Source organism: Prinia subflava, chromosome 2 (assembly GCF_021018805.1).
Source record: "Prinia subflava isolate CZ2003 ecotype Zambia chromosome 2, Cam_Psub_1.2, whole genome shotgun sequence".
Classification (NCBI taxonomy): domain Eukaryota; kingdom Metazoa; phylum Chordata; class Aves; order Passeriformes; family Cisticolidae; genus Prinia; species Prinia subflava.
The window spans coordinates 25,186,503-25,214,471 of NC_086248.1; the positions used below are offsets into that span (position 1 = coordinate 25,186,503).

Genomic DNA, 27,969 nt, shown 5'->3' on the forward strand with positions numbered 1-27,969 from the left:
GCGGCTCCTTCTTTGGCCATGAGCGAGGTGCCGGCATTCGGCCGCCGCCGCCGCCTGCGGGACGCGGGGAGGGAGCGGCCGCAGCGAGGTTCCGCCGGCGGCAGCGGCGGGTGGGATGGCCCAGGCCAGGATCAGCGCCAAGGCCAGCGAGGGGGCGCAGCAGCAGCCGCAGCAGCAGCAGCAGTCGGGCGGGCAGCTCCGGGGCCGCTTCTACCGCTCCACCTCCATGGCCGACCGCTCCAGCCGCCTGCTCGAGAACCTGGACCAGCTGGAGCTCAGGTGGGCCCGGGGCCGGGGCCGGGAGGGGGCGGCGGGGCCGTCTGGCCCCCAGCCCGTGGCTCCGCACCGCGGGCCGGCGGCGGGCGCGGAGCCCTCCCCTGGTGGGGGGAAGGGGGTGAGGCGTCCTGAGGGGACCGAGAGTAAAAGGGTTCTCCTTCATGGGGAGCAAAGTTTGAAAACGGGAGCTGCTGCTCTAAGGTGAGCTGGCGTGGCCTGGAAACCCACGAAAACAGGAATATGTACACGAATGTATGAAAGTACGTTTTTCAGAGAAAGCGCGAAGGGCTGCTTCGGGTTTGTTCCCCTTCAGGGTGAGGGAGCCTTGCGCAGCCGGGGCTGTGCCCTGCCAGCTGTGGCACGGCGGGTGCATCGTCTCTGTCGTCCCTCCCTGTCGCCCCTATCCCGCATCTGCGGGCAGGTGTTTTGTAAGAAGATGCAGGAAATCCGAGGATAAAGTGTGGTGTCATTCGGGCTCTCGGAGACTCTGGCAAGCCTTTAAGCTGCAGTGCTGAATGCTTTGCGTGTGAGGCTTCTTGTCTTCCAAACCTCGCTCTGCACTTTCTGGTTCAGCTGTGGATGTTCTGGATGTGTTTGTGTCCACCTCCTCTCCGAGGTGCATTAAAACGTCCCCCTATAATGTGAACAGCATTGCATTCTGACGCTGAGGTGTGTTTTTCCAAAGTTATTGTAAATGCTGTGTGAATTTCATCGTTGTGCCAAGACATGTCCCGACTTTTTCGGTTACTTGACGTTCCCTAAATAATACCATTTGACTTTTTCCCCAGTTTGGCCTCATGAGAGATGATACCTTGCCTTTAATCATCTTCCCTGTCTTCTCAGCTCTGCTAAATTACATAGTGTCCTTTCTGAGGTGGATGGATGTGCAGGATGCCACTGATTCACCTCCTCTGGTACTGTTTCAACACACCCTTTCCTTCATTACAGCTGCATATTGATCAGCGGCTTTCACAGAACCACCCAGAATGTTTCTAGGACTTTCCTGTAATTAAAAGAGCTCTGTGGGATGCAGGAGTTTTATTTCCCCTTTCTGCCTGCATTACTTTGCATTATTCAGGAGTGGACTCGATGTGCTGTTATATTAGCCTTTCACTTAGCTTGATTAAATCTCCTTGAAGTCCTTTGCAGACTTCTCCGAATTTGACTAAACAAAATCACTGTCTGCAAACAAGTCTCACTGCTTACATCCAGGTCTAGGCGTATGAGGAATATATAATCCAAAAATTAGCATGAGAATATGCAAAAATGCGTTTTAGATTTGCTGAGTGACTCTGAAACAAAGCAGACAGTTTGGTTAGCCAGCAATTAAACCCTCAATTAAACTTCCCAGCTTGCTGTGGTTCTTTCAGACAGCCATCATTCTAAATGTTGAATAGTCATGAGAAAAAAAAAAAGTCTAATTTGATAAAAGTCACTCAAATCTTACGGGTTTTTTTTCTATTCACAAGCAATCAACATGCTTAATTTCAATTTTATTTGAATGACAGGAGGAAAACCTTCCAAACTTTCTCCTTCTCCAGCTTGTTTGATTTTGCTGTAGACCCTCAAGATGTTGCTTGTAAATATAATAAGTGAAAATCTGTCAAACCAAACCACAGCCTTTAATTAAAACCCTCAGCCACCATCAGCTCTCAAGTTGCTCCAGGTCTACTGAACTCATCCCTCTGGAAATCACAGCACCACAGAATGGTTTGGGTTAGGAGGGACCTTAAAGGTCACCGAGTTCCCACCCCCTGACATGGGCAGGGGCACCTTCCAGCAGACCAGGCAGCTCAAGGCCCCATCCAGCCCAGCCTTTAACACCTCCAAGGATGGAGAGTCCACAGTCTCTCTGGGCAGCCTGTTCCAGTGCCTCACCATCCTCATAGTGAAGAATTTCTTCCTAATACCTAGTCTAAGTCTACCTTCTTTCATTTTACAGACATTGTAAAATGCTCCAGTTTGAACAATCATCCTTTTCCTCCCTTTCTTTCCACTGTGAGAGCTTATTTCCAACAGTAACGGGGTATTTTTGTACCTCCCTGATAGGTGTTTGCAGAGGGGCTTTCTTCTGTATGGAAAGTGAGCAGGGAAGGGGAATTCATTTGGCTGCCAGGGAGCAGTGCTGGAGGCAGAGGTGGTGAGGGGACAGGTGGCACCTTTGCCCCTTGTAAGGGCTTGGACCTTCGTGTTGCTGTGACGGCCAAGATATCTCAGGAGCAGCTGGAAGCAAGACCAGAGGCTCCATTTATGAGTCACGGTGTTCTGTTGGTGAAGTGAGAACAGTTTTAGGTGTGATGATACACGAGGTAAGTCAGACTCTTGCTGGGTATTTTTTTCTTCATTTTTTTGTACTTTTTATCTTGATTTTTGGATCAACCATATTCCCCCACCATTCATTTCAGTGTTCACAGGACTGCTCACCTGGCAGTGGACACTCAGGTGAGGGAGCTGAGGATGCCAGGGTGAAACCCCCTGTTTTGTCTCCCTCCAGTGTGCCTGATTAGCTTCATTTCAGGAAAAAAGTTGCTCTATCCTCAGATGTTTATTTCCTCTGAAAACTTCTCTGAACGTCCAGCACGTGGACTTCAACAGTGGGCTGTTGAAGTCAGTCAGTAGTTTAAAGGACAGAGTTATTGCAGCTGTCCTAAGAAAGCAGGTGTCAAGTTTCTCATCTAGAAACAAAAGCACGGCCTGGTCCACCTGTTTCTCGGAGGAATGCTCTGCTCATGTAAATGGTATGTAGCAAAGAAAGGCACTGCTCAGCTAATTGCTCACAAACAGGGAAAATCAGAAGTAAGGAATGTCTTTTTCAGTGTTAGGTAATAGATGGAATATTTAGTTGATGTTCAAAGCAACAAATACACTCCAAGTAAAAATATGAATGGAGGTTTTCATCTCTGAGGAAAAAAGGCCATACTGCTTGTTATAAATGAGGAGGCGTACTCCTTCATTCCATTTTCAAATTAAGCAATTTATTAATTTGTGTTTGGCAAAAAGCAGGCAGTGCAGCGCTGGGTGCATGGGGGTCCCTGCCCCACCGACATGCACACCAGCTGTTACTGCTGCAGGTATTTACACAGTTCATGTTCGTGTCCCCTCCCAGTTTGTGTTCCTGGTTATGAGGTTGAGTTTCCATTCCTCGTTATGATGTTGGGTTTCCTTCCTCATTGTGAGGTCTGGTTTTATTCTTCATGTTTCTGGTGGTCGCTCTGGGGGGGCGGAGTCTTTATCCTTCACCTTTTGCTGACCTTTGGCTCTTTTTCATGGCAGTTTTGCCTTGCTTGCATATGCGGTTTCAGATAGTTACATCTTTGCCTAACTATTCTGTTTAATAATCACAACATTTTGTTCAGTTATCGTTCCTCTTAACTGGCAGTTTATCAAAATTTATCTTTGTACTGGTCCCATGTCACAATCCTATCATTATACATATTTCTTATCTGACACGAAACATAGCTTAACTTCTCACATGCTGCATCAAAATAATTGATAACTGGGCATAAATATTGAGTAGTTTGTGTTCTTTTTTCTTTGCCTTTTATTCTTTGGTTGGTTGTTTTTTTGAGACTTGGATTGTGTTTACACCCCTTCCCACATCAGTCACCTCTGTCAGAGGTTCAAATCTTCCAACTTTTTTTGGGGTCCCCCACACAAGGAAAGGAAAGATTTACAGAAGCCTGTGAAGTTAAGAAACCATGCATTTTTTAGGAAAGAATTGATGAGAATTGACTGCAAGGTGTGATCCTGACACATTATTTTCCTGAAGTTGGTGTGACTTGTTTCTGGTTTTTTTGCTGGTTTTCCCCACTAGAGTACTCTTCTGAAATGACCCTGTCCCATTGTTGTGTGGCACTCCATATTGCAGTTTAAAAAATGGTAAAAATAATTCTGAAGAAGCAATTATTGTGGATAAAATAGTTTTTAAGATTTGGTTGTATTACCTTTAGTAAATGTCAATCGAAGTTCTAGTTGGTGAATTATGGTTTGTTTTTGGGGTTTTTTTGCAGTATGCAACATTTATTCTGACAATTTGGCTTTTAGCTCCTACCTCACATACCAAGCTGGCCTTTGGAAGCAGTGATATTTTAGGTGCTCTCTTTAGAACTGTACCAATTCAGGATACATCTCTGCAATGCAGCTTTTCCACATTCTTCTCAGGACCCAGCAAAGCCTGTGGAAATCATGGACTGATCTATCTACTGAAGGCAGAATTTTAGTTTTTAAGTCAGTACAATGATATACAGAATCTGATTTAAAAAATTAAATTCTGCACTTCAAAATTTTGTTTTACAAATTTCCAGCCACTAAAATGCATTTTTAAATTGTGAAAATACTAGTTTTTAAAAAAAGGCATGGTAAGCCATTTTGAAAATATTGCTGGACTTCCTAAATTATAAAGTGGAGACATCTGAAGTATGAAATGACTCCACCTGCCTCACTGCTCTTACTAACCAGTCCAAAATAATAATTAAAAGTATTTGCTCTTGGCATGAATTTGCATTGCATTAACTTTTCCCACTCCTCCTCAGAAGAAACATTAAAGGCAAGGCCTGAAGCCTGTGCTTTCACTGACTAAATCAGGCTAACTATTTTGTAAAACAGAACCATTTCGTGAGCAGGCTGCGTGTGAAGAGTGACTATATCCTGAAATGCTCCCGTTCTGCTTTCCCCCTCTTTTCTCTCACTGCTGTTTTCCCAAAGTTACCTGCCTTCAGCCAGCCCCTGAGGAAGGAGCAACAGCCCCGCTCCTGTCTCAGGAGCTGCGCCCTCATCTGCAGAGACAGCAAGGAGCCACTGCTGTCTCGGGGCAGCGCCCAGAAATGTTGAAGAGTGTCGAGCACAGAAGAGACTTCACAATGTTTTGGGTTCTCTCCCCTTTTCTGGCCAGGTTTCATAAACATTTCAGGCTAGATGGATGGATTCTCCTGATGCAGCTAGACCTCCTGAGCTGTGCATTGCAAGCATCTCAAACCATCAGCCAGGTTCACATGATACTATTGCTTTCCTGTGCAGCCTGTGAATGCAGAGTTTGGCACAACTCTTGCAGCCAGTTCCAGCTTGGAAAGTCCTCTGCAAGCCCCTACCCTCAAGTCTCAGAGAAAAGCCAAGGGAGTGGGATATTTCCCTTTTGTATCAGATCTTTGAAGTGTTGCATTAGAGTTCTCCAGTATTCTTTTCCATATTATTCAGCTGAATGCAAAAGCCTTCTCTTTAAAACAGTGATGGGGAATAAGACAAGAAACTGGACTGAGATTTCTCATGCAGCATTTTCACATTGCCCATGGTGAGCTGAGTCTGTACTTTATGCCAGAAGGAGGGCAGGCTGTGGGCCCAGAACTACACACCTTCCAAGACCCTTCCCTTACAGGGACAGCGGTTTCTGATAGACATTCCCCTGTCCTCACTGCATGACGTGAGCTTCAGCACAGTAATGGGACTGGAGTAGGGGTCTGGTTTCAGGAGGGACTGAGTTCCGTGCTTCCTTGCAAGCCCAGAAACAGGAGCTGCTCCCACAGAAGCTTCCTCCCTGTGTGAATCACAGTGAGCATCATTCCAGAGAGATCACCAGTGACAGTGGGAGCAGGCAGTCCAGCATCTTCTCCCAGTGACCACCACACCACTTGTGTCAGGGAAACCCTTTTCATGTTCATAAGTGCGAGCTTTGTCCCACTCACAGGGTTTTCTCCCTTGCGAAAGGGATTGTTTGGCACCTTGCAGTTTTCTGGAGTGTTTGTTGTTTTGCAGGTGGATTACACAGGTCCTGCTGGCCTGGAGGTGGCACAGGGAGCCAGGGCCCCTTGCTGCATCCATCTCTGCAGCTGCCACCCTCACTGCCCAGTTCCCTGATGGGGACTCGGTCCCTTTCTCTCCTAGCTCCTAGTGAGGCAGCTGGTAACAATCACCAGTTGGCTACAGGACTTCTGCTGTGGGGCTGTAGTACCATCAGGCTCTGCATATCCACATTTGCTACAGAGTAGGATAGAACAATACTGTCAGTAAAATAAGATTTAAGTCTGATTGAATTGCTGTTGTTTTCGTTTGCCTCTCCATTTGATTTTTTTTAAAATTATGTTGAGTCTTGAAAAGTGAAGTTAAGATAGAGAAGGTCATGAAATCAGGGAGTCTGTCTCATGGATAACTAAGAACTGACTGTACTTACTCTGAGCCGGAGTTCAAAACAATAGTTCTTTGCAGCCAGAGAGGTGAACATCTATTCTATTATTTAAACATTTTGTTTGGTTCAACCGTGTACAGGGTAGAGGCTTTCCGTGATGCAGCATCTGCTATGGAGCAAGAGAAAGAAATTCTGCTCGAAATGATCCACAATATACAGAACAGCCAGGACATGAGGCACATCAGTGAAGGTGAGAAGCTGCTTTCCTGTACCATCTGACTTACCCAAAGTCTAATCAGCCCATCTTTTAGGGAGCAGCTCTGTGTGAACAGCTCTCTTTGCTGCTGATTAAAGTGCAGCATTGGAGCCAGCTAAAGTTGTTGAAGCGTCACCCATTATCCTGAGCTCTCCTTTTCCTGAGTGTAAATTCATGCTGTTCAGGTGGATGGACTACCACGAACATCACTACTGTGTATGTGAAAGCTGTACTCAGTCCACTGATACACTTCAAAAACAAGATAAACATCCCTCTGCTGGGGGAGAGACATTGATGATGATGATGATGATGATACAGTTGAAAATGATTTTGACTACTGGACAGGCATGAGTGTTACAAAGTGGACAACTTGCAAGAACCTGATGATTAGGATCACTGTCATAGTTGTGTGATTCATGGCTTTAAATATATTCCCTACACCTGATTATTAGGTGCTTTAAATTGCTGGTTTATTGGCTCTTAAACAGCCTACGAATCAAGTATGTTGTGTTCATATTTTTGAAAAGCAGCTATGCTTTCAGAAAATAGAAAACCAATTTTTTACATGGCCTCTTATTATATCTAGTTTTCTCTTTGTGGCCTTCTGGAGTTTTGTCTAAATCTCTCCCTCTGAGTGGCACAGAAGTCCTTGAAGAGCCAGTTATGTTACTGAATGTTCCTGGTAGTACTGTACGTTTTACTTTGAAGTGACACAGCAAGCATTGTGTCAGCAGTGGAAGAACATTGCTTACAATTTCAGTAGAGTTTAATGCCTCATTTCAAATCAGACTCTGGCTTCTATGAAATGAGTATGACTTGGGCAAATGGCTTCTGGAAGTGCTGACTGTCACGTAAAAAAATGTTGTTTACTGCTAAGTTATAGCAGTTTGAGTGTCTTGATGATGCTATTTGCACAGGAAAGTATTTGCCTGTAACCAAGAATATTTTCTTGTTTTCAATTGAGGTGAGAGAGAAGAACTTAATTTGACTGCTAATCGCCTGATGGGCCGAACCCTGACTGTGGAGGTTTCTGTGGAAACCATCCGCAATGCGCAGCAGCAGGAATCCCTCCTGCACGCCACCAAGATGATCGACGAGATCGTCAATAAGCTCCTGGATGATTTGGAAGATGCCAAAATGCGCCTAATGTCGCTCTACGGCGCGTGCACGTCTGACGTGCCAGCGGGACCCATCGATCAGAAATTTCAGTCTGTGGTCATCGGCTGCGCCATTGAGGATCAGAAGAAAATCAAAAGGCGCCTAGAGACTCTGCTCAGAAACTTGGAAAATTCTGAAAAATCCATCACATTGTTGGAGCATCAGAAATCATCTGTTCGGCAGTCCTGCAACAGCAAACAGGATTAACGGATCCTCCTGGCAAACCACGGGGTGAGCAAGTGCCCAGAAAAAACACACAGACGCCAAGAAAAGAATTCTCTGTACGAGCACACACGTATGTACACATCCACACGCACCAAAGTATCTTTGATTGTGAGGTGCAAGCATTTAATGGGTTTTGGTAGCATTGGCATTTTCTTTTGGCAATAAGGAATGCAATCAGTTCTTCTGTAGAGTCGATACTGCTCTATTGCAAATTGTAATTGTGCTTCTGCTGAACTGACAGAAACTGACAATCTAGCCTTTCCTCCATTCTCCTGGGTATTTTTAAACTAAAGTTGTTTTGTCCTATCATGAGATTTCAGCTTTTCTCTGCTGTATACGTAGTGTGTGAACCAGACTTTTGGGGACAAAAGACAAATCATGGCAATAAATCAAAACAATTAATAAACGGTTTATGGTATTTTCATAAACAACATAGTGTCCTACTCATTACCATTTATAATTTTGCACTTTTTGACTATTTTGAATAAACCGATCACAGTACTTTCCTAGAGACAGCTACCTCCAGTTTGTAACTGAGGAAGTGAAAAGCAACACCTGTATCCCCAGGGATCCTTAGCCAGGCTAGAAATGACCTGATTCTCAAAATCCCCCCTCCGTGCCATAAACCATTGTGCTCCCACAAGCTCATTATAGCTTTGAGCTTGCTGTATGTTTCTTTTTAAAAGATAACAGGGGAATTGTTAATCAGCTGCTACTACAGTTTTGCATCATCCATGAAGCCACAGAGCAAAACATTTTAACTTCGCACCTGGCAAACACTGCATTTGTGTCTTGTGTAGGATGGTACTTGGAACATCAGCATTACTTGCTTCTTTGTGTGAGTGGTTTTTGGTTTGTTTTTTATCTTCTGCACCTCACCACTGAATTCTGTGGCTGTGCGTCAAAAGCTGCAGGTTTTAGGGTGTGCCTGGAATTTTGTAACGCCCTGTAGCCTGGCCAGTCTTGCAGTACTTCACCCAAGGGTGGTGGTGCCCTGAGGGGAGCAGGGGGGCTGTAGCTCAGCCACAGCATGCTGAATTTGGCTCAGGCTAAAACTCAGCTCAAGGGAGCCCAGAGGTGTGAGTGATGCCACCAACCACAGCTGCCTTGGTGGCAGTGCCTGGGATGTTACAGTTGGAGTGTCACCCCTGGGTGCGCTGAGGGCACCAGCCCACCGTGAGACCTGCACATCAGGCTCCTGCACAAGCAACAGTCAGGAGCCCCATGGCTTTAAACGCCTTGGATGGGCTCAGGTGCTCCACAGGAAAACTCAGCCTCAGCTGCTATGAGGTCACTGTCACTGCCTTTAATTTGCAGAAACAGCACTTCAGGTGGGTGCAGTCCAAGTTTCAGCTTTGAGATTGTGAGTTTTTAAGAGGTGGTGACATTAATTCTGTAATTCCACTTTAAAAAGTCTTCCAGCTATTCAACAGTATTAAAACCCTTTACACTAATACAGAGCCTGGATTGTTTTCAGAACTCAGACTGTGCTACATTTAAGTTGAACACAACTCCTTGTTGCTTAGAATATTCCTTCAATATTTGGGGTTTTAAGGCCATTATAAGGTTATTCAGGCAAATAGGGTTTTCTGTTTTCTTTCTTAGATCCTCTTTATTGTACTGATACCTAAAAGAATTTGTATTTCATATAGCACTTGTGCTATCACAGAATTGCAGAATAGGTGGGTGAGAAGGGACTTATGAAGGTCATCTAACCCAATGCCTCTGTAATGAACCTAAAACACTGCCAATTAATCCTTTTCAGGGTGTCAAGCAAACACATTGATTTTCTGTGTTCAAAACTGCATGCAAGAGGAAGCAGGAGTGTGTTACATCCAATACTCTTCAGATGCCTGGGTAAAGAGGCAGACACAGATGCTGATTTGTGTTTTACTAAAAAAAGAAAAAATACCAAAACAATGCAAAACCCCCAACCAACAATCACTACTGACTATTTACCTGTTTATTTTCAGAAAATGTACCAGGCATCTTTGATATATTCATAATACTTTAATGCCACTTCCAATGTCTGCAGTCTTTGATTTAAACTTTGTCACTGTAGTGGCCAGACCAATCATGAAAAGCAAAATGACCAGAAAAAGCAGAAAAAAAATCCCTATTTTGTATTTCAACCACATGGTAAAGAAATCAGAGGCAAGAGCTAAGAAACACCATTTCTATTTGACTGGCGTGTCTACACGTGTTCCTTTAAGTGCTCTCAAGTGCTGCCTTGGATCACACCTGCTGGCAATACACACAAGAATCAAGCACATTTCTCAGTCAGAATGAGGTTGCACAGCTTGTAGTTACAGCAATTTTTGAAATTTAATATACTGACATTTAATATAACCACAAAAGTAGTGACTTATATCAGATCCAACAATAAGCAAACAAACGTTTTAAGTTGCATGATGCAACTAATGTCACTTACAAGAGAACAGCAGAATTAATTTGTAGGGCTTTCACAGAACAGCATACACAAGATACTCAGTTTTAAACACTGATTCTGCTGCTTGAGGATTTATGGTATAGTGACTTTTTTTTCTACAAATCTGTTACATTTACTTGAGATAATGATGGTGATAAAACGAGTTACGTACATCTCCTCTTTTAGCCAGTTACATTTAAGCCATTAGTAACAATGCATCTTAATCCTCACAATGAGAGTGATGTTTCTCCTGGTCCACAGTAATTTGTAGTTTTTCTTATCAATTTTAGCAAGTTTGGCAGAACTGACAAACTATTTATCAGTATTACCCTTCTAGAAACCTGAGAATGAGCCTAGTTCAGTACTAGGACTCACCTGGCTTTGACATGACTTCTATAGAACACTGTGACATGGAACATTAGCAGGTTTCTCTTATTCCATTATAGCACCTTTCATCTTACATCTAAGCTGTGTTCTTCATTCTATAATTTTGGTTATCTGCTTGGATGCCATATTTAGCAGAGAATTGTTTTCTTCTCTCAATACTATTTGTTCATTAGAAAGATCTGCACAACTTTTGCTTCCTACAAAAAGATGGCAAGGTCGTTTGGATGAACTCAAGCCTGCTGGACCCCCCCTGCACTCTTGTTTTGGTACCATTAGTGTTCAGGTAGTGCAGCTTCACGCGAGGGTCTATGAGCACAGTTACAAAAGCAGCAGGGCTCAGGCAGTGTCACTGGATGGGAGCAGCCTGTGTGCTGGCACGCTGCATGATGCACTCCCACAGGGGAGAAGGGCAGCTCACTGCCCCTGCTAACACCCGCAGCTCTCAGCCTGAAGGGTGCGTGCACAGCTCCAAGTGCAGCCTGAGCCCTGCACGCACCCCACACAACCCCCAGAGCTCAATGCTCTTTAGATTATCCCACCTCACACAAATGAGGAAGGAAAACTTCATGGCAGATGTGCTGCAGCCCAATAATGAAGCATGAAAATGAAACTGGAAATCAGACTGAGTGTGGTCATTCAGGCATTTTGACTACAAAAGTGTTGCCTTAAGAAACACTGACAATAAGAAAGCGTCAAAATTGTCTTGAGTGGAATATTTGAAATTTTTTTTAATTAACCACACACACACAAGCACAAAAATTAGTGTGATCAGTCATACAACTTTGAGATTTGCTATTTCCAGCTGGAAATACATCCCTAGCATTACTGCTTTGCATCTAATGATGCCCCACGTACTGGGAGAACACCCATTCACTGAATGGATACAACACAGAAGTGACAAAGCTCTAGTGTCAGACTCTTTAGTGAATCCCTACTTCACTAAGGCATTAACAATCACTAAAGTTTCCTGCTAGTGGTAGCTTCATCGACCAAGGGCAAAGAATTGTGGCAAGATCCAGATAATACAGCCAATGAGCTATTCAAGATATAGAAAAAGCATATACAGGAGTGCAATGAATTTTGTGTCTTGTGGCATGAGCATCTCTTGCTCTCAACCCAGGGTACCACGGGCGTAACGGAGTTACAGCCTCACCCACCAGGGTGCAGCCCAGGGATGCAAAGAGCAGAGCAGTTTTATTACCAGCCCTGCACCTGTCGATACTGCTGACTAAAACATATGGTATTTAATGAGTGCACTTTGAGTCGAGAACAAAGTAATGTTTGTAATAAAAATTATTCATGAGGGACAACACAAGTGCTAAAACATTTAGGTATGTCTCTTCTTCCAAAAGGCAGAAGTTACTGCCACTGAAGAGTGAAGTGAATACCTAAGGGTTCCTACAATATGCCAGTCATCTGGTTTACATCTACACACTAGCCCCAGTAGAACAAAAAATCAAAATTTTCAAACAGCGTACATGCAGGGCACTTCCCGGAAAGATGTTAATTTGGGCAGTTTCCATCTCAGTCATACTGGAGAAAAGAACTGCAAGGTCTCAAAGAAAAATCTACTTTAGATTCAGCATGGAACTAAAATGAAAACTCACGGTTACCCAATGCTGCAAATAACTATTCCTACATTAATGTATATGCACTACATTTCAACATATCTTAAATTTATCAAGTCTGTCAAGTTTCCACCTATGAAAATTTCTGCTGAGTCATTAAAAACAGTAGTTTATAGTGACATACTTTAAACACAAACGGCCTGTATTAATTGTACAGTGTGTTACAGTATAACATAAAATAGTACAAATTGTCATACATAAGAAGGAGTTACTTTTCAGTATGCTGTACAAAGTCAAACAAGGCAAAAAAGATGTTTCAGACACTTTGTGGTTTTGTTTGTTTTTCATGAAAAATGAATAGAACCCCATGAAACTTGCAGACAGACAATGAAATGTAGAAGTTTCCATATTAAAAACAATTGTCAAAACTCTTCATGCATGTCAAAACTCTACCCTAAGTTGTGAGGCGGCCTCATGATGTTCAGTCATCTTATCCCAAGTATCTTCTTAAAGTGCAAAGACAGATAGGACTTGACTCCATTTATACATGCACGATTAAACGCACTTGTTAACAAGCAGAGGCCTTTATCCAAGAGAAAATACAGGAAACATTACGGTGAATAACACATGGCTCTGCTGCAATAGCAAAAGGGATGGAAGGCCCTCCTTCTTGCCAGCAACAGATCTCTAACAGCTCGTCCAAGAAACTACGGTACTCGGTAGAAAGTCTAATGCAGTAAACATAAAATACAGAGTTCAGAGATCTTTAGTGTTTGTGCATAACTTGCCACTCACTTCTCTCCCTGCAGACTGTGGGAATGAGGATACATTTCAGTTTTCATACTCATTGACTTAGAAACAAAGTCAGTCAAGCTTCCTACATGAATTCACATAGTGAAAAGTCCTTCCTTCAAAAATATATAGGATCACTCAACCATTTTCATTCTCATACACCATCCATAAAACTATTAAAACTCTGATTTTTTTAAGCAGCATATTTTGCATTTGTCACTGTCAGACTTGTAGAAACCTTAGAAAGTTAAAATTATATCATACCATACAAAAACATGTAAACAAAATGAATAGTTTTTAGAAGGTATGCATGCTCTTGAAGAGGATTATAAAGTGTTCATTTTTGCTAAATAAAAGGTATCTTGCTTAGCATTTTTAAAAGCACCTTAGTGATTTAGGAGCCTTAGCCCAAATAACCTTGAAGTCAGATTTGGGCTCCTAAACATCTAAATCAGTTCTGTAAAATTACCAAAGCACTTTGAAATTTTTTTGCCATGTCTTTCATCTTGCAGATTTAGATTTCCTTAACTTTAAATCTGAGACAACATTCAAGAATGTCTCTCTAATATAATCAGCTGCAATTTTTTGGATCCCTGTAACTTCGTTTATGGTATCTATGAAAAAATTTCACATAAGAGAAATACTTTGTAACATCACTTTGAAAATTCCTTTTTCATAAGACAACACAGGATACAACAATCAAATTTGAACAAGAATATAGTTATGTGTTCCTTCTGAATTGCTATTAGTGTTATTTGTTCAACCTGTTAAAACTGAGGAAACCAAACTTACAAAACATCTGTAGCATAGCATTAGGTAAAAAGGAGCATTTTTGGCACCATACATTTTTAAATTTAAGCTTTTAGGCCCAAAGTACAGCAAGTTTAACACACACAGTGGCAGTTTAGAAAGCCTCATCTAAAATGCAACATTTTTAAAGGACAGTTGGAAGATGTTATTTGATGATCATTACCTGATCTCCAAGTAACAAAGACATTGGAACCAAGCCTAGATATTCATCCCAAATGTTTACAAGTACACTTTAGCACATGTATATAATGCAAGGATCTTGCACCCACAGAACTGCCAGAATCCATATTAATATGGTCAGGCATAAAATGAAGTAGTGTTTTTTTGCTCTTCATTTATCTTGGAGTGCCCTGACTAACCAATTCTAATATTTTCTATGAAATTTAGTTGCAAGGTTGCTACATTACATTGGGCCATGGAGTTACAGACCGTACCTATATGTCTAAGTATTATCCTTACATTAAATGTGCTTTGCAGTTCAGCAATACCTAGTTCATAGCTCTGTAAGTAATTCCTTGAAAAAGGAAAAGCTCACCTAATCTGTACAAAGTGCACGAGGCAGCCATGGCTCTGTGTGGTTCTGTGTGTCGCCAGCAGGCGTCTCAGGCCACACACCAAAGCCACGGCATCAGCGAGTTCATCTGAATCGATCCACCCTCTGTCAAGGAGGCACAAGATTTGCTAAAGCACCGGTAAAAATACCTCTACAGCTGGCTTTACTCTGTATGCAATTGCACAACTTCATCCATTCTCTGAGTTGCTTCATTTCCTCCAAAAGGGGTCTAAGGTATACTGCAGTTGCTAAAAGGACTTCTGTTTTTCTTGGTCCTCTGTTTGTTGGGTTTAAGGTTGATGACATCTCCACCATTAAGAGTGCTAGAATTCTGGTTGGAGTGACTTCCACCAGCTGTGTTAAAAACACCTGCAGAATTTAGACAAGAGAAGTATTTATATTTGTTTACTGCTCGCAGCACAATACATAAACACTTCAGATGCAACAGCTGCTAAGGCATAGTGGAGCACCTCAAAAGTATACACTAGTTTTTAAATCTGTTTTGGGTCAATTTTGCAGCTAAATTGGAAGCAGAGGTGGTTGCAATTACTAGCCAGGCAGTATTTAAAGCTGGTATGCATCTGTGTAATTGAAGGGCAGCACATGCACTCATCTGTGCATGTATGTGGATGTTACTAGCTGCACAAAGTTGTGGTTGGTTGAGTAACATACTAGAAGAAAAAAATGACAATTTAAAATTCAGAAACTTTGTTGATATAAAGGTACATAAAAGGCCTGAATAAAAAGGGAGTGCTTTAAAGAAAATAAATTACCTGACTCAGAAATGCTTTAAAGAACTACAGAAGTTCAGTGTTTTCTTATAGAAGGCAACTTACGAACACCTTCTGATTACATGCCAGATTCTTTCCTCATGAGTCTTGTAAGTCCACACCGAGATGAGCAACTCTATGTAATGCTAATTACATTAAAAAACCCAACAAGCATCCTTCTCAAATCCTTGCACAATCTTGTTTAAATGAATTTAGTAAAAGGGCCTTCACAAGCATTAGCCAGAAACTTTTGAACATCAGTCTGACCACCTTGTAATTTCAAAGTCACGAAGTTATTTTACAGAAAGAGATTATATCCTAAGATAGGGATGTAATAATTAGACCCTGATTCACCTTATATTAATTCCATAAGGAAACAGATGAGACCATAAGCTTTGATGGCACAAAATACTGTTTCTAGGGGTTTTTTTATTATAGTATACGTACCAATCTTGTTACTGCTTGTGTGTACTAGTTCTGAATCTTCTGCTGTTTGTTGCTTGAGCTTTTGAAGATATTTATCAGCCAAATACTTAAAAACTGAAAAGTTAAAAAGAAAAAAGGTACATCACAGAATGCTTAAAAATCATCATCATCATGCCACTATATCAAAATTCTGCATGGTGACAAAAGTGCATTTCACAGCCCAGGTTTAGCACAACCTGGTGAGTGACTCTGGGCAAGCCTGTGTTCCTGGGCAGGACCCAGGTCACTCCAGTGTCTGCCCAGCTTTTACAGTTTGCAGTACTGAGGTCTGGCACAGAAATATCTCAATGCTCTTACAAAAAAGACTTGCACACACATATTGCCAAATGTTTCAATTAATGCAACTTGTAGGAATTTAATTATATAAGAATATATAATATATTATATATATTTAGGAATTATATAGGAATATATAATATATATAGTCATGTAGGAAATTAATATATATATTTTTGCAAGAAGCTTTAGAAAAACAGTAGTTATGTAAAGTAAGGCTATTAATAAAACTTGGCAACAACTTTTTTTCTATTCAATTAATGCTACCTTCATTTCTATTGGTGTATAAAAAGTTGACCTAGGAATCTGAAAAAATATACAACTAAAGCAGAATTTTCAGAACTTGAGTGTGTTATGATTATTTACATTTATAATTCACCTCATTTATAGATGATGCAAAAGAGTTTTACATTTTCTCTTGCAGATTTTTCCCTTGGTGAATGGTGTTAATAGAAAAAAACCAGGGAGTTTACCATTAATCTTGGCTAATTAAAGAAGAATATATCATTAGAGAGTATAGTTCATGATTATTCAAACCCACAAAAGACAGGGGCTCAAAATTTTAACACTACTCTTATGAAATTAAGTACATTAAAAGTGGTACTTAGGAACTCATCAAATATCACCAGACAAAACAGCACAAGTGATGCAATCTTTTAATGTACTTCATTTAAATATGACTAAAATATAATTGTTTCTATCAATTATTTATTAACAATTACAAAATAATCTGTTCAACAATTAGTATGTTGCAATAATTGAACTTCTACATGTATTTGCTTTAAAAGCTCGTGCTTACTGACAGTCATTAGGTCTAAGGAGCCTTAACACACTTGTAAACACTGCAGCTGTGCATGTCTGTAGAAGAGAAAGGTGTGCACAAAGAAATGGAACGAACCCACTGATACCAGGTCATTTTAGCCGTGTTTCACGCCTGCTGCTACGGACTATAAAGAGGGTTGCCCCCAGCACCAAGGACGGGGAAGCGCCGGGCGCCGAGCGGGAAGCGCTCTGTGGCTGCAGGCCGGGGCTGCTCAGCCGTGGAGCAGCGCAGGGCCCGCCCCTGCAGCGCCTCCTACCTTCGCTGACGTTCAGGTCCTCCTTCACGGACGCTCGGTAGAACCTCACCTTCAGCTTCTTTGCCAGCGCTTCCGCCTCCTCACTGCACAACACAAGACAACTTGGTTAATCTTTTGTTGGTTCATTTGTCAGCGTTTATTCTTATAAACAAAACGCTTGGTTATAAGTTAAACACGGCAAAGCGGTTGAGAAATTCAAGACAGTCCAAAAATATCTAATGCCTAATTTCTTTACAATATCTCCACTATAAAAATAAGGTATTTTACATGCAGTTTCCTTATGACTCAAAGGAATTTTTTCCAGTATTTACTGACTTCACTAAATAAAACTTCCCAAGGGTTTGAAGAAGGGTGTTGGTGAAACCAAAAGGAAGGAGGCTGTGATTAACAGCACTGTAACTGCAAACTCTGAACAACAAAAATTAATCCTTAAGTATACCTTAATGAAGCAGTATGCTATGCAAATAGATGAGTGCACAGATGAAACCAAGAACTACTTTTTTCTGTGACATGAAAAAGAACTTATGTTAAAGTTTAAAAAATTTATGAATACTTCCCTAAGAAAAATCACATCAGAAAGATTATGTTACTGAGGCAGACAGTGTATGCTGAGAACCAAACCTAAGTGACATACCATGAATAAAGGAGGAGTTCAAATGCAATTTTGCTTTTCCTTTGAAAAATCCTCAGAATTCTTTTCAGAAGAAGTAGAAGCTGATTTATGCCATCAATGATAGCAAACAGACAACAAAGAAAGCCAGTGCAGGAAACAACAAAAAAGAAGAAATAATTTAAATCTCTCAGGAAGATGACAGAAATTAAAGAAGTGGAGAATGATCAACTTGATCATGCACTATTTTCTACATGAAATGCTGTGGTAAATAAAAGCATTTGTTACGCTGATTTTATTACAAGAATGAAGTTGGTCACATACACAAGGGCAGAATGAACTGACAATAAAATCTGTAAAGAAAAATACAGCAAGGAAGATTCAGCACCATGCAGTTTGAGAACATTACCACATACATATTTCTATAGAGTTACAATGTTTTGATAAAAATTAATAATAACAAATTAAAGAAAGCAAAGAATATTAGCAAGCATTCACTAGCCAAACAGACAATGTGCCTTCAGTGGTGCACAGCACAGTTAAAAAGTAACTGAATTTTATCAGGAGAGAAAATTTATAGTTTTAGATTTTCTGAGTTTAAACAACAAAAAAAAAAAAGAGAAGTGTGACTCATATTATGCCAGAACCAAACTTCTCATGTCATCCCTCTGTTACTTTTGGCTTCAGGATGCAGCATGAAACAAACAGAAAGCTCCCAGCTTTGCAGCACATCTGCCCACGTATCTGCACTCATGCAGCAACACCTGCCCCATGTGCTCCTAGGGCACTCAGGATGCAGGACACAGGTGGGACAACCCAGATGCTCTGAGTCTTCACCAGAAACTCCCACAGGCTTCTTTTTCCAAAACTTGGGTATACAGGGGCACCTACTGATCTTTGAAAGTAGTACAATAGAACTCCTACTTCTTTATGCAAGATTCATCAAGAAGATCAATCTTATTCTGCACAAGAACTGTGGGAATGTCTCCAACTTCGGTCACAACTTTTTCCTTCCAGGTAGGGACTGCTTTGAAGGACTCTCTGTCAGTTGTAGAAAACACAAGAACGCAAGCCTGGGCTCCTAGAAATATACAAAAAATTACAAATACAAATACACACAAATTAGCCAATAAACAATAGAAACAATAAATTGTAATGTATTTAAAATATGAGGGGCTTTTCAAGATTTCCCAATAAACATGCACTTTTACCACCAGCTTGTGTCAAACCACTAGCCACAGATTCCCTAAATGAAAATTCACTGCCATATTATTTTGATCATTACAGCCATCTTCATGATGATTATGGGTCTGTTACCTTTAAACCTAACTCCAGCATATTGAATGTATGCAGGGGAAAGGAACAGGAAGAGATCTGGAAAGGCTGGAAAAAGGGAAGAGGAGTTTCATTTATTGCTGTTTTCAGACAGATTAATGGAGGCCACAAGGAAATTCTTTTCCTGTATGCAGCATCTGTAAAGCACATTTCACATTATTCTTTGTGGTACAGTAATTTGGATTCTAAAAAGCAGAAAACTTTAAAAAGTTTTCAGATGTGATTATTTCAAGTAAATTGTCAGTAGCTTTTTTGGGAAAATAAGTGTGTTTCTAATTAATACTATCAGATAGTCTAATAATTTTTTCAGAGCACTACAATAAATTACACAGAAACTTTTGTAAATAAACAAATAGTTAAACTCCATGGATACTGAGAAGGTACTCCCACAGCTCAAATATTAGTGTGTGGTCTTTTGACTGTCCAGTAGCCCCTTGTTACTCTTCAGAAACTGCTTTTCTTTCCACACTTTATTATTTATATGCCTTCAACATACTAGTTGTTTAGTAACAGAGTATGAAAGGAATAGAAAGCCAGTGTTTTTCAGACTCTAGTATAATCTTGTGGTGAACATCTCAAATTAGTATCATATAGCATGAAAAATTTTTGACCAGTATGAATTTTATCTCAGAGTTTCACCAAGTATCCCCGATTCCTGTATTCTGTTTTTCTTTGTATCTCTCTGACACAAAGCACACAAGTTCTATGACTAGGTTTGCTTTGATTTAGCTTTTTAAAAGCCACACTCAGAGTGTATCTGGAGAAAGATTTCCTATGCTCTTCAACATTCTTCCACACGCATATTAAGACTCTTCTGGTATGGTTTTATACAAAACAGTAAGAACTGCCCTAAAAATTTCACCTGAAGCTCTACCAGTAAAAAAGCAGCAATACAACCTTCTAGAATTTCCCCTATTATTTGTGTTGTAAAACTGTTTGTTTTCCCTACTGTCCACACTGTACTCTAAAGTATGCAATTATTCCAATGCAATTCCCTGTGACATAGGTATAAAATTCATTATTTCCAAAGCAGGTTAGTTTGCATTTGCCTATTATGTCACAAAGTAGCTTAATGGAGATGAGAGCATTTATTAAAACATTCCCACCATCTGCAAACATCACTTTGTTCAGTTTTAAGACCAAGAAATCCTTTGTGAAGTTTCCAGACTAACACATCTTCACTTCATCTTCCTCCTTCCACCCATTCCTTCTGAGTGTCACCACAGGTAACAGTAAGTTTAGAGGGAAAAGCCCTAGCACATGGTAGGTAAAGAGAATTTGTTTCAAAAGGGAATTATATGACAGGCTTTAATAAAGACTCAAACTGAAATATTTTTGAGGAACTTCAAGATTTTTACAACAAACAACAGTAAAACAAAGTGTCATCAACAATGACAAATTCTATACACTCATGTCATTGTGTGTTTCCAAACATCTGCCAAAGTTTTTGATCACTGGATTGTTAAGTATCAGATTTAATGAACCAACTAACTCAGTAAGATGCTTATTTTGAAGAAGAGAAGAAAAAAAGCAGTTTTCTTCTCAGGTTCAATGCAAAACAGTATCAACTGTGGTCTTTCTGAAGTACACTTCAGTATGGTGCAGAAGTTAGTACAGCAATAGAGTTCAACAAAAGATACTGCAGGGCAGAGATTTTAACATGCAAATTCCTTTCATCTTCAAGAAATCTGCTAAATACTCAGTATTTTTGCTGGAAACATAAAAAAAGAAATTCTAATATCCATGTAAGAGTTCTAAAGAGGAAAAAAAAAAGACAACCCCTAGAATTTAGCCAGGTAAACACCTTTTTTAATGCAGGCACTGACAATATTCAAGAGTCAGTGATGTTACTATCTCAGTCATCCACTGCTAATGGAATCACACACCACCTCTGTCATACAACAGATTGTGAACAACAGGCACCAGCAGCAAAGGATAGTGTCAGGATAGTGTCAAACATGAGCATAACAGCTCAGGATGTTCTCAATGAATATTTCAAATTAAAGTTCTTTGGTAAGAAGCTGCTCCATAAAGCTACTTTAAAGTACTGAAGAAAATTACATTGTGTGTAATTACTGCATTGATAATTCCTCTATAATTTAAAATGTTCCAACTGCCTGCAGAATCACTGACATAATATTTATACCTAGTGCAATTCAGATAAAAATTTAGAGACTAGTGCTAATTAATTCAAGTAAAGCATGAGCTTGTCAGCTGAATTGGTCTCAAAGATCCTCAGCAGACTACACCATATCCACAGACTCCATAACCACTTTTCTTTCCTTTCATAACAGTACAAAGCCTCTAATAGAAAAAATGTAAGGAAACTCCTTGCCACGAGGGAAATCTCACAGGGCTTTATACCTGACCCTACTCATTTCACTCAGTACTTGCCTCAGCTTTTCCAGGCTACCATAGAAAGCACATACTCCCTATAAAACTGATGGTGACTTGTTCAATCTCACACTGAGATCAAAATCCAGTATCATCATCCAGAAATTCTTGTTTACTGCTGATGTTCTAACTTCTGTGGCTCCTGGCTGTCTTTAATAGGCTCAGCAGCATTTAGTGTCTCCTTAACAGTATCCAAAAGAACTGTACCAGGGCAGTACTGCAGGCCTTCCATTATCATATTTGCTACAGACAAAAGGGGTTAACAAATGCAAACTAAAGCAATCCTATGAAGGCTTGAATATGAAGAATGAACTATTCTGCAACAAAATGAAGATCCTGACAATCTGACTAATTAGCAACTGAGTAACACACTAATGAACAAGATGTCTGTTTTCCATCAAAAACCTAAAAAGGTTCTTCAAGATATACCAGTGGAAGGCAGATATATGCATGAGGAAGAGGATACATGCATGAAGGAATGCCTTGAGAAACATTTTACTTCAATCACACAGAAACTGGTGAGAAGATGCATGGTACAATACACAAAAAGAAATTGTTAAATACATACAGTGCTTCCTTCAACTCTGAATTTAGGCTGCTGGACTCCTTGCACTGTGTTATCGTGGGCAGGCAACTACACTGGCTGCACACATTTGCCTGCACATAGAAAACCACAGGACAAATCCACCGTCAGCTCCAATTCTCTTTCTCTGCAAGGCTGAATAAATTTGGGCCCTGGACAAGAAACACTCAGAGACAGGCTCTGAGGCACTCATGTGTGAGCACTGAAGAACTGACAATACACAGTGTCCCATACACCTAGTGCAATGACAGCAAGACAGTGACCTATGGGAGAAGCAAACCTTGAATTAACAGCCAGTGGTTATCTTACCTATCTTAGAGGTGTCCTTCCCTTATCAGCAATAAAATCTTGGCATTTCCAAAGTAAGCTTCACTTTTTGCTTCTATAATAGTGTGATTGCTGAGGCTAGACCAAAATTACATTCAAGGCTCTTCTGATTCCCCTTGTCTCTCATGAGTCAGAGTCCAGTGTAGAGCAGCCCCTGTATCTGACACCTTGAACTATTTATTATAGACCCATCATGCTGCTACAGTGTGTGCAGGCTGACTGTGCTCCACTTCACAGCAAAGAACTCCTGCACAAAGAACGCCAAGGCAGAGATCTAACAGCACCATGCTGGGCATGAGTCATGACCAAGACTTCATGCAAATGTTTTATTTTTAAAGCACCAGCTTGCTTGTGGTAAGTGAGGCCAGTAGGTGTACTTCTGAGTTCTTCTCAGCACTCCATATTCTAGCCTATCAGTCCCAGTAATTAGGAGAAAAGATCTCTGGCTTAAGACAACTGGGAAGAGCAAAGCACACAAGACAACCAAAGAACAGGACAGTAAGAGAATCAACTACTACCACCTAAAATTCATATGCTAAACTTGTCAGCTGTAAATTATCTATATCCACATGAGAAAAGAAGATCTTTTTCTGAGAAAATTGTAATCATCAATCACAGGCAACAAGTATTACCAAAAAATCTCCACCTATTACCAAACTGATCATGAAACATAAAAAGTTCATAAGACCGTAACACTCTGAAACAGCTTGGCATAATCATTATTTTATCTCTAAATGAGGTAATTTTATACCATATATTTCCCCCTCTCCACCTCAGGTAATTAGTTTGCAAGAACTGAACAGTGGAATCTTTGCCAAGTCATTTTTATCTCTCCCATTAAAAAACCGAAGAGAAATATTTACAAAACCATTGTTAAATAATAAGCAAAGAAAACTTAAGTATGCATTTTGTAACTGGTTAAATAGATAAGCTGCCTTTACGAATAATACAGTTTATTTTACAAAGTAAATACGCTTTTCTTACTGCTCTTGTTTTAACGTATTCAAGGCAGACTGTGCTAGCTAAAGAACTGCTGTGCCCTGTAAACTGTCTTTCTAGGATGACTGGTGATTTTCTCCTCCTTGGATTAATTACTATGTGCCTCATCCACAGTTTTTTGAACATTTACAAATATGTGTCTCGCAGAAGTAATGAAACAGTTTTAGAAGAAAAATATACATTTGCATCTGATTGACAGGATGTCTACATTCCGTCCAGCTTCCCTGCAGGTATTTGTCTCATTTCAATGTTTTCTAAGGACACTACTGCATAAAGTGGATGTAATTAAGATGTGGACCTTGCACAAAGAGAAAAAATATTTAAGAATTGAGAAAGCTGAACTAAACATGCTTTGCACACACATGAAATAAGTAACATTCTTACTACAAAGATATGAAAATATTTTAGAGATGTGCAGACCAAGAAAACCCAACAACCACCAAACAACAAACATGGTACTTTCACCTCTATAGTAGGCCTTAGTTATTGCATCAAATTCCTCTTGACCAGCAGTGTCCCATAACATCAGCCTGACATCTTCACCATTAACTCTGAAATAAACAAGACAGTTTTGTGATCAATATAGTAACAGGAACAAATCAAAATAATTGACAAGGAAATACTTGTTTCTACACTAGAAGAGTAATCCAAATCAAATTTAACTGGATTTAAACATAACATAACATAACATTATTATTATTCATTATTAATATTCATTCACCTTCATAACATACTATGGCAATAGTCTCTCAACTACATTATATGCTCTTTAGAGACAAGCTGTATTACATTTTCCTCTGCCTTTCCTCTTCTTCCTCTACATTTCCCTTCACAATGAAAAATAAGATAGACAACAAAACTTAGTGCCTAAAGAATGGTGCTTTTGTCTTTTTAGTCAGCTTGTAGAATTTATAGAACTTTCTCACTTCTCATTATCATAAGATTTTCTACTTTACCAAACCTAATTGGGTATTATCTGGTTAAACTGCATAAAGACTAACTAATCTTTTCAGTCACTTTTTCTATATTGGCTAGTAAATTTGTGTAATCCTTTTGTCATAACCAGTTTCACTTCTTCATAAGAAATTAAAAATAATCAGCAAGAGGTAGAATACAAAGCAAACTTGTCAAAGAGCTTGGTATGGCAGAGATTCCAGATTTTATTTATAATTTAAAATTTTGGATGGAGAATAAAAGATATAACTTTAGCCCACAGTGCAAGAGAGAAAACAACTCCCTTTAGTGTGCTTCAGAAACAACAGGCCTTGCTTTCCAAGTCTTCATAAATTTCAGGATTACAACAGGAAAAAGAAATAGAGAGAGAGGTAAAAATCAATAGTATGTCATCTCTTTAATACATACTGGATCTGTCTTTCCAGGAAATCTACACCAATAGTTTTCTTGTAGTCTTTTGTAAAAATCCCCTTGCAATATCGCTGAATCATACTGGACTTCCCAACAGCTCCATTTCCTACTACTACCACCTTGATGGCCACCTCCATATCTTCTTCCAACATCTCTGCGTCTCAGGTGACTCTCTGGTTTATTCAGGAAACTACTGATTCTGTCAACAAAGTAAATAGCTATTATGGTCATAAAAATGCTGTGGATAGAAAGCAAGAGGCAAGATGATCACACAGATTAGGGTGCACATAGACAGTACAATTTATTTGTCTCTGTCACAGATTGCTTAAGTGACCTCAGGCAAGTTATTTAACTAGCTTTGGTTTGACATTTACTAACTGAAAATTAATAAAGAGTGGAAGTAGAGAATATTTTATTTGGCTTATTGCAAAGATATTTCACTGATCTTTTGGTGGCTTTTTTTCTTAACGTGGAAGAAACGGAGGCACTGAACTACAAAATCACAGAATTGCTGATGTTGGAAATAACCTCAAAGATCAGCGAGTCCAATCATTAACCCAATGCTGCCAAGTGCTAAACCGTGTCCCTAAGTGCCACGTGCACACATCTTTGAAATACCTCCAAGGATGGTGATGCTGCCCCACTGCCCCAGGCAGCCTGTTCCAGTGTTTTTCAGTGAAGAATTTTTTCTAATGTTCAACCTAAAACTCCTCTGGGAAACCTTGAAGCCATTTCCTCTTGCCCTATCACTTGTGACTTGCAGATAAGACCAAGCCCCACCTTGCTATAACCTCCTTTCAGGCAGTTGTAGAAATCAGTAAGGTTTCCCCTGAGCCTCCTTTTCTCCAGGTTACATGACCCCAGCTCCCTCAGCCATTTCTCACAGGATTTGTGTTCTAAACCCTTCACCTCACTGCCCTTGCCCCAGACTCGCTCCAGCCCCTCAATGTCTTTCTTGCAGTGGGGGGCCAGAACTGCACACAGGATTTGAGGTGTGGCCTCATCTCAGTGCTGAGTACAGGGGGACAATCCCTGCCCTGCTCCTGCTGGCCACACTACTGCTGGTACAGGCCAGGATGCCACTGGCCTTCCTGGCCACCTGGGCACACTCTGGCTCGTGTTCAGCCGCTGGTGACCAGCACGCCCAGGTCCCTTCCCACTGGGCCCCATTCCAGCCACTCTGCCCCCAGCCTGTGGCTCTGCACGGGGTTGTTGTGACCCAAGGGCAGGAGCTGGCACTCGGCCTTGTCTCATCTCACACAGCTGGCCTTGGACCATCAATCCAGCCTGTCCAGATGCCTCAACAGAGCCTTGCTACCCTTCACCAGACCAACACTCCCACCTGCAAGCTGAGGGTGCACACAATCGCTTTGCCAAGACCACTGGTGAAGTTATGAAACAGGGCCGGCACAAACACTAAGCCCTGGGGAACACCACTAGCAACCAGTGCCAAACAGCTGCCTACTCACCACCACTCTCTGGACCTCCATCCCTTAAATGCATGCCTCCCCCAAACTCTTCACTAGGGAGCTTGTGCCTGTTTTTATCCTTTTTCTCCTTCACGCCTAGTCTAAACTCCTCCAGTGAGTCGAATTAACTCTTGAAAAAGCAGTTTCCTCCTTCAAAACAGGTGTACCCCATCTATTGCTGTCAAGCATGGTTGTTGTGTAGAGTGACCCACCACTAAAAAACACAAAATTCTGCCTGTAACACCAGGCTCTTTTCCTTTCTTCCTATTTCATCCCCAGTGATTGGAAGGCCACAAGAGAACACTGCTTCTGTTCCTGGTCCCTTAACCAAGGCTCTGAAATCTCTCTTGACTGCCCTCAGATTTGCTACAACTTTATCACTGCCCACCTGATAAAAGCCAAGTTTCTCCCACCTTTTGCTGTGCCGGGATATCATCACAGTAACATTTCGCAGCTGCAGAGTGGCAAATTTCCTTCCAAGAATCAGATCAGCCTCCTTTCGAAGGAAAGGGAAAGCACTCCCGTTTCAAAGGCTCTGCCCATCACCGCACTCACTCACAGCCGCGCCGGCAGAGCGCGGCTCCCCGATCCCTTCGCTCGGCTCGCTCACACAGATGATGCTTCCTGACTGCATTAGCCTACACCCGGCCACCGGGGTTCGGCAAGCCCCGTTAGCACGGCAAGCCCGATGGCCATTTTGGGCGAGAACAGAGGCAGCCACCCGCGGGTCTCCGCGCAGGGATCCACCCCACCGACACCTCCCCGCCCTGCCCGAGGGACCACGCCGAGGGCGGAGGCTCGGCCGCCCCAGCCCCTCCCGGGCCACGGCCCCGCTCCCGCCAGCCCGGGGCGCCCCGGCTCCGATCCCCGCCCGCCCGCGGCCCCTCTCACCAACCCCTTAGGGAGCGGGCGGGCGGCGCTCCCTCCGAGGGCACGGCGGTGAAAGGGCGCGGGGAAGAGGAGACGGAGGGAAGGCGAGTGAAACCGCTCGCTGGGGCCGGCCCAACCCGGACGCACATCCCGGCTCCCCGCCCGGAAGCGCCGTCAGGGCCGAGGGGCCGCTCGGGGAGGTGCCTGCCCGCTGCCCCCGCCCCCGCGGCGGCTCCGCTGTGGGGCAGTGCTCGGGAGCCGCTCCCGGGAGCCGGGCTGGGGGCTTGTGGCCCGAGGCGGCCTGGAGGCGACAGGGAAGTTGCTTTTATGGGGTTTTCGTCTGGGTTCCTGAGGAAAAATCCGGACAACATTGATCTTTCCATATCCAGGGGATGCCTCATGCCCTGGTCCATTCCCCCATATGTCGGCATTCCTCACCACCTCCTCCATGGAAAACAAAACCGGGTGATCAGCCGCGGGCTTTCCTTAGGCTGCCACGGAAGGCGGCTGCCCCGCTGTGTGTAGCACCCTTTTTTAAACCAAGATGTGCCCATCACCATGGTACGTGCCAGCTTCCCGACTATATATTAAACAGGATAAGTTTTGGCATAACTCTAGACTTGGTAGTCTTAAAATCTGAAGATTTACCCCTTTTTTACCCCTTATTTTGGTTTTTCGTCTATTGGTTTTCTAAGTTAAACTGCCAAAAGGTGTCGGCTGCCTTAAATCCCCTTTGCACACTGCAGAGCACATCTCTGCCTGGCGTGGCTGCTCTTGGTGCCCGCGGCCCTCCTGCTACCCAAGGATGGCCAAGGAACACTCCGGTATTGCAGCT

The 27,969-nt window shown here is 41.7% G+C and overlaps 2 protein-coding genes across 5 annotated transcripts; one reads left to right on the forward strand and one right to left on the reverse strand.

The window, feature by feature from the left end:
- BAG2 (BAG cochaperone 2) lies at positions 1-13,472 on the forward strand. The gene is made up of 3 exons (XM_063389414.1): positions 1-279; positions 6,535-6,644; positions 7,615-13,472. The coding sequence occupies exons 1-3, from the start codon at positions 116-118 to the stop codon at positions 8,013-8,015; spliced, it is 675 nt and encodes a 224-aa protein (XP_063245484.1). The 5' UTR covers positions 1-115; the 3' UTR covers positions 8,016-13,472.
- On the reverse strand, positions 11,557-27,299 carry RAB23 (RAB23, member RAS oncogene family). Of its 4 annotated transcripts, XM_063389412.1 has the most exons (8): positions 27,160-27,289; positions 26,678-26,760; positions 24,793-24,994; positions 23,896-23,981; positions 18,717-18,873; positions 17,183-17,265; positions 15,789-15,881; positions 11,557-14,940 (listed from the first exon to the last, which is right to left on the reverse strand). In XM_063389412.1, the coding sequence occupies exons 3-8, from the start codon at positions 24,945-24,947 to the stop codon at positions 14,801-14,803; spliced, it is 714 nt and encodes a 237-aa protein (XP_063245482.1). In that variant the 5' UTR covers positions 24,948-24,994; positions 26,678-26,760; positions 27,160-27,289; the 3' UTR covers positions 11,557-14,800. The 4 variants fall into 4 exon arrangements, with proteins under 4 accessions (XP_063245482.1, XP_063245480.1, XP_063245483.1 ...); XM_063389410.1 differs by lacking the exon at positions 26,678-26,760 and having other exon boundaries at positions 27,160-27,299; XM_063389413.1 differs by lacking the exon at positions 26,678-26,760 and having other exon boundaries at positions 27,156-27,295.
- Positions 27,300-27,969: the final 670 nt, after the last annotated feature.